At 41.6% G+C, this 6,702-nt stretch overlaps 1 protein-coding gene across 1 annotated transcript; it reads left to right on the top strand.

Annotated features, from left to right (window-relative positions):
• Window positions 1-2,814: 2,814 nt before the first annotated feature.
• Window positions 2,815-6,329, top strand: pou4f2 (POU class 4 homeobox 2). Its single transcript, XM_069168001.1, has 2 exons — window positions 2,815-3,631; window positions 3,939-6,329. The coding sequence occupies exons 1-2, from the start codon at window positions 3,416-3,418 to the stop codon at window positions 4,869-4,871; spliced, it is 1,149 nt and encodes a 382-aa protein (XP_069024102.1). The 5' UTR covers window positions 2,815-3,415; the 3' UTR covers window positions 4,872-6,329.
• Window positions 6,330-6,702: the final 373 nt, after the last annotated feature.

Genomic DNA, 6,702 nt, shown 5'->3' on the forward strand with positions numbered 1-6,702 from the left:
GAGTGAGGAGGAAAAAAAGCAAACAAGTCACCTGAGTTATATCAAGCCGTGCTGCGTGTGCTCCCTCTATTTTACTTTGGCGTTACTTTTATTTTTAGACAGTGCAGATTTATTTATATGTAGTAAAGATCCTTGAAGTGCGAGAAATCTTTTTTGCACAATTCCACCGAGGGTTTATGTTTTTTAAAAGGCAAGGTATGCGTGCACCTTCCAACACTGAGACGAGTCTTTTTATGATAGCAAAATTCCTCCCAATTACTGTATCGGTTTGAGGACACAAATTGAGGCAAACAATATTTAAAACTGGGGGTGCACGTAGCTGAATATACAGTCAAATTTGAAAAAGTGACACAACAAAAGAAGACCAATCTCAAGCTCAAGGGTGCTTCTAATGAAGGTTAACATATTTGTTATATAGTCAAATAATTCTGAAATGCCGTTCTAATTAGTGTATTTGCTTTTCCTCAATAAAACCTCATCATGAGTTTAATTTATGTATTTATTCTTTGCTAATAAATCATTTAATATAAAAAAATGTATGTTGCAGATAAGATGTTATTAATATACAAATTAAACATTGCAGAATAAAGAAAACAAAACTACATTATATGTTGCCTAAAAGTAATACTATATTAGCTCTAAAAAGGTTTCTGATCCCCCTTAAAATATCTGCAACGTAATTGTGTTTCTGTTTGCCATGACAGACCCTTCAAAGGTAATTCTGTTAAACATCCTGACACGGTGTCCTCCCTCAAACGTGAGAAAGCTGCTGGCATGGGAAGTAAAAGCCTCAGGTACTCACGAAAGTGTTGAAAGTGTACTTCAAAGTCAATTGCTTGGGAGAAGCTGGGGCTGATTTATTTGACTTAAGATATACTTTTTGTGTGTTTCATTGTGGATGAAAATTTCATACACCGATTTAGAGGTGGTGAAATATAAATGATTTCTTTAAAGTTTCATCATAAATCAGTCTGTCGGTATATGTGAGCAGACACTGATTGCTCCTTGATGTCTCCTGAGCCTGATCTCTGTCTCGCGGTGTCTGGAGGTGGCTCCGACAGCGCCTGTTGTCCCGCTGGGGAACGACATATTTCTGCAGCTGGATGGCTCTCTTGCAGTGGAGAAAAAAAAAAAACAAAAACAAAAAAAAAACTGCTGTGCAGCAACACCAACAGGCGTGCTGTGTCGCAGCCACGGGGGCATGTTAAACGTATATGTGCATTAAAAAAAACAAAAAAAAAAACAAGACGGGACGGGACCTGACATCTAGTCGCTCACAAAGACGCACCGTTTTCCGGAGAGCGCGTGTATTGAACCGCCGCGTTAACGCTGCTGTAACATCTGGAGTCTCGGTTAAAATGATTCCAGAGGTTTATTGAAGCTGTGGGTACACACCAGGGCGGCGACATGTAGCCTATAATTAGGATAAGACTAATTTCCCGTGAAAAGGAAGGAATTTAAAGAAGGGTCCTTCACATTTTATATTAAGGAAACAATTAAGGAAATTTAGAGATATTTCCAGTGTTTTTCAAAGACATTGATCATATGCTTTACACCTGTTAAGATGTCACATTTCTCTGTGTGTGTGTGTGTGTGTGTGTGTGTGTGTGTGTGTGTGTGTGTGTGTGTGTGCAGGGAGAGAGACAGAGGTGTTTAGAAAAATTATAGCCATACAAGACGCCTTGGTATCAATAGAGGGTTCCTAAACTCCGCTACATCATAACAATTATCCCACAGACGTGACCATATCAAACAAATTAGACACCTCCTTGTTAATTACAACGTGATTAAATGTTTTAATTACGTTACCGATAATGTGACTTAATTAGTGGAGAGATAAGATAATAGCCTGCTATATAGATTTCCAATTAAACAGTACTCATTATTTGAAAAATCCACTTTTATCGTCGTTCATTTAGTAGCCTAAGAAGCAGCCTTTCTGCATGCAAACCAACATGGATAAAAAAAAAAAAAAAAGATCACCATTCAAAACAGGTTGTTATTTTTATACTAAATTCTTTCTGCTATTTTCCGTAAGTTTTTTCAAGATTAAGAAGCGAAAACGGTCATAGCAACAACAGAGACAAACATGCAGGCGGTAATATGAAACCTTTCCTGTCACCTACCTTAAATTTAGATACTAATTTAATAATCCGAGCAGCTGCCAATGCAATCTTTTTTCTTTTTTTTTTACATTTCTTACAGCTTTCATTTTTAACCTCAGGTTTCATCATAAAATCACAGCAAATTATTTTGGACTATACAATAATAATTGATTTAATTTGATCTATTAGGTGAAGTGGAGCTGTCCACTGTCTACTCCCTCAAGCACCAGTTTGAATATTTGGCGTGAGTTGAACTTTGTTTACAAAATCAACAATAACATCTTTTCACGCACAATACAAAAAAAAAAAAAAAAAAAAAGGACTTCAAAAAAATCTGAGCTTCATTAGACGTGGTATTGGTAACGAGATATTGGTGATGAAGTAGAGTCATTTGAAATAAATGCCTTGTTGCAGACTGCCCATGCGCAGAGTCCCCAGCGGCGGCGGCGGCGGTGTGGCTAATGAAGAATAATAAATCATGAAAGGGTTTTTCAGGTGCAGCTGAAGAGTGTGAGAGGGTGAAACAGTGAGAGAGCTGTAGAGAGAGAGAGAGAGAGAGAAAGGGAGAGTGAGGGAGGGAGGGAGGGAGGGAGGGTGTGTGATGTGAGTGAGAGAGAGAGAGAGAGAGAGAGAGAGAGAGAGAGAGAGGCGGAGAGAGACTCAGTCTGCCCTTCGCCTCAGAGCAGAGGCAGTTCGGGTCCCCGCAGCATTCAACGTAGTCGAAGAGGTACAGTAGAGAGACTGTCACCGCCATTACTTCTCACCAGACGGAAACTTTTGACAAAAAAAAAACAAACAGGTCAACGAAAGCGGCAACAGTTTCTAACTTGAAGTATTTGGGGGAAATCCTAAGAGACGGAGAGAAACTTTTTTTTTTTTTAATTTTTCTTTTTTTTCTTTTGTGGCGTCGTCTATGAGGAGCTCTGCCAAAAAAAAAGGCAAACAAAAATTATATTCATTTAATACAAGGTGGCGCCAGTTGAAGGAGATAAAAGAAAGTATTTTTTTTTTTTTTTTTTATCATCAATCGCGCCACAAAGTCCACAAAGGAAGAGGTATCGGCTGCGCTCAGCTGCATGGCTGGTTGGTGTCTGTGATATTTGATTTGCCAAAAAAGACGAGACACCTCCATAACCTCCGCGTGTAATAATAAATAGATGTGATTCAGTGTTGGACGACCGTCTTCAGCCTCCACTTTACTCGACAGTGACTTGAGATTCCTGCGAAGCAATTGGGCTTCAACTCCCGACCGAGGAGGCGGAGTCTTAACTTATTAAAAGGAACTTGCCGAGGCTTGGACGCCCGCAAATATGATGATGATGTCTCTGAACAGCAAGCAGGCTTTTGCCATGGCCCACACCAGCTTGCCCGAACCCAAGTACTCGTTGCATTCCTCCTCATCCTCGACTCTGACTTCCAATGCACCTTCCTCCTGCTCGTCCTCCCGACACAGCAACACCATCATCAGCAGCAGCGGCAGCGGCAGCTCGGAGGCGATGCGCAGAGCCTGTCTCCCAACCCCACCGGTACGTATTCTGCATAATCACTGCTTAAAGGCACATTTTGACAGCCCACTTTTTGCTTGATGTTTTTTTCATGTCTGCACAGCAAATCACCCAACACCTCCATATTTTTTTCCTCGGCTCAACTTATGTATTCAGTCGGCTTTGCCTTTCGTATTAATTTTTATGACCTGGGATGTTGCATGTGTCTTGTTTTGTGTGCTCCTTTTTTAGGATTTCTTTTTTTCACATTCTGGAAATGTTTTAAACCGAGGAGTGGAGGGAGAATTCCCTACTGACAGTTATGTGTGCATTCTATTTGCAATTGCAGAGCAATATATTCGGGGGCTTGGATGAGAGTTTGTTGGCCCGGGCTGAAGCTCTAGCGGCGGTGGATATAGTCTCGCAGACCAAGAGCCACCACCACCCTCCACATCACAGTCCCTTCAAGCCGGACGCAACCTACCACACCATGAACACTCTCCCCTGCACGTCGTCTTCCTCCTCCTCCTCCTCGGTGCCTATTTCTCATCCGTCCGCTTTGTCTGGACACCACCATCACCACCACCACCACCACCACCACCAGCCTCACCAGGCACTGGAGGGGGACCTGCTGGACCACATCACCCCGGGACTGGCACTGGGAGCCATGGCAGGGCCGGATGGCTCGGTGGTTTCCACGGCTGCGCACCCTGCCCACATGGCGGGCATGAACCACATGCACCAGGCAGCCATCAACATGGCTCATGCCCACGGGCTACCACCGCACATGGGCATGAGCGACGTGGACGCCGATCCAAGGGACTTGGAAGCCTTCGCAGAGAGGTTTAAGCAGAGACGGATCAAACTCGGGGTTACCCAGGCGGATGTAGGGTCAGCTTTAGCCAGTCTGAAGATTCCTGGGGTGGGCTCCCTCAGCCAAAGCACCATCTGCCGATTCGAGTCCCTCACGCTCTCTCACAACAACATGATTGCTTTGAAGCCCATCCTGCAAGCGTGGCTAGAAGAAGCCGAGAAATCACACAGGGAGAAACTTAATAAACCCGAGTTGTTCAACGGCGCGGAGAAAAAGAGGAAGCGCACGTCGATAGCCGCGCCAGAGAAGAGGTCACTGGAGGCCTATTTTGCCATTCAGCCGCGTCCGTCCTCGGAGAAAATCGCAGCGATCGCAGAAAAGCTGGACCTGAAAAAGAACGTGGTGCGGGTCTGGTTTTGCAACCAGCGGCAGAAACAGAAACGAATGAAATACTCTGCATGCGTCTAAAGATCGCTTTTAAACCACCACCCCTTCGAAAAAAGACTTGGAACTGTTTAGAGATGATTTGTATCATATTTCCTATCTCACGCCGTTTTTTCAATCATCGATGACTTTGTGCTTTGAACTTCGAAAAATTCCTAACATTGAACAATGACTGAAAAACTCGAAAAAACCCCAGTCACGTCTTTTACTCGCTGAGAGGGAGATGTGGAGTCGAGTAAAGCATCGTTTGACAGAGCAAGTAAGACCACTGTTTCCACACTTACTATGCTTCACTTTTTAATGCCAACGCAGTATGACTTAACAGGACTCTGTGCTTTCATTTTTATTCATAATTCATTTCAAATGGTGACTATAGTTTGCGTTATAGACCCCAACGAAAATAGCAGTTTTTATTTCCACACAGCGGGGCCATTTAAACTCGAAGCACTTGGTTGGTGAATATTGGTGTTTATATTTTTTGGCTTATAGAATAAGCTACATTTATCCCTCCGAGTTCATGACAATGCAGTCTTACATTTATTCAGGGTCCACGAGGGAGATTGAGAGGATTGGGTCTTGAAAGCTAATATTAGATTACTGCCAAATAACCCTCTGTAAATTAATAATTTACTTGTCACACACTTCATTTTGTGTCTAAATGTGTAATTAATTCCACTTATTTTTGTTACCATGTGTGACCAAGTCAGGGATCTGTTTTCAAGATCCCCGGGGCTTGGACTATAAGGTAGGGTTATTATTAGGCCTCAGTGTGTGGAATTATCTAAATAGTGACTCACTTGTAAGGATTTTTAAAAAAAATATGATTTCTCGCCGGCTACAATAAGTTTACAATCCAGCGTGGGCCGGTATCTTATGAAGTATTTATTGAGTGAGGTCATGTTTACTTCATTATATATTTATTGGGATTCCCCCCTCCCCCTCCCCCCCTCCCTCCCTCCTCGTTTTGCTTGAGAAAATCAAATTCTGACAGCAAGTTAAAGCGTGTTGTTCTGGTTTTAAAGGGAAACGACTGTCAAACACACAGTCACAAATTTTACGATTTCTAATGTTTGAGATGGTACAATCGAGATATATATGAGATAGTATTCTCTTTTCAAATTATTTTATGTATGTTTTCTGCTATTTATTTGTATAAATATACGCGCATCATTATGAAGTCGTTGCTTGTTAAATCACCTTGTTTAAGTAATGTTTTTTCTTGAAGAGAAAAAGAAACAGCCTCATGGAAGTATACGTGTACAATGTAAATATTTCAATGGAACCAGTCGATGCACATAAATATATCCGTACAGGTTTTTGCTGTATTGCTGTTTAGCTGAGGTAACTTATTTCTGTAATGTATGTTGCTTTTGGTTCCCTGGTTAAATAATTCTATTAATTTATTACATCCATGTAATTTTAATTTATTTAATTATTGGACTGCAATATGTGTTTCATTAAAGAACAAACTTTAACATTTAATCGGACGTTTTCCATGACTACAGCGTGTAAAGTGCCTCATCCAGACATATTAATATTCTTTTATTTATTCATCTAGTTATTTATTGATGAGGAGGAGGGAAACGGTTTAGCTGTGGGCTACGCAGCTTTGAAAGGAGAGTTTGTGGATTCTTTAGGCTTATTTGACTACAAACATTTCAGATTATTTTTTAAAGGTAACTGACTGTAGTTACGAAGCGGTGTCCGGTTTGGTTTTAGAAACACAACATGAGGCCTGTCACAGTGCTCATGAGCAAGACACCACCAATAACAACCCTACCCCCCCCCACCTTTAATCCGATCTGTCCTCTCGCTGTCTGGTTAATATAAGAGCGGTAGATGAATGCAAAAAAAA

Source organism: Embiotoca jacksoni, unplaced genomic scaffold (genome assembly GCF_022577435.1).
Source record: "Embiotoca jacksoni isolate LCO1_2020_lvr unplaced genomic scaffold, fEmbJac1.0.p SCAF_4, whole genome shotgun sequence".
NCBI classification, from domain to species: Eukaryota; Metazoa; Chordata; class Actinopteri; family Embiotocidae; genus Embiotoca; species Embiotoca jacksoni.

What these genes read in the sequence shown, in the direction of transcription:
- pou4f2 (XM_069168001.1), top strand. Translation starts at nt 3,416, where the DNA reads ATGATGATGATGTCTCTGAACAGCAAGCAGGCTTTTGCCATGGCCCAC. An exon ending in CCTGTCTCCCAACCCCACCG is followed by an intron (nt 3,632 to 3,938) that starts GTACGTATTCTG and finishes TTGCAATTGCAG; the next exon opens with AGCAATATATTCGGGGGCTT.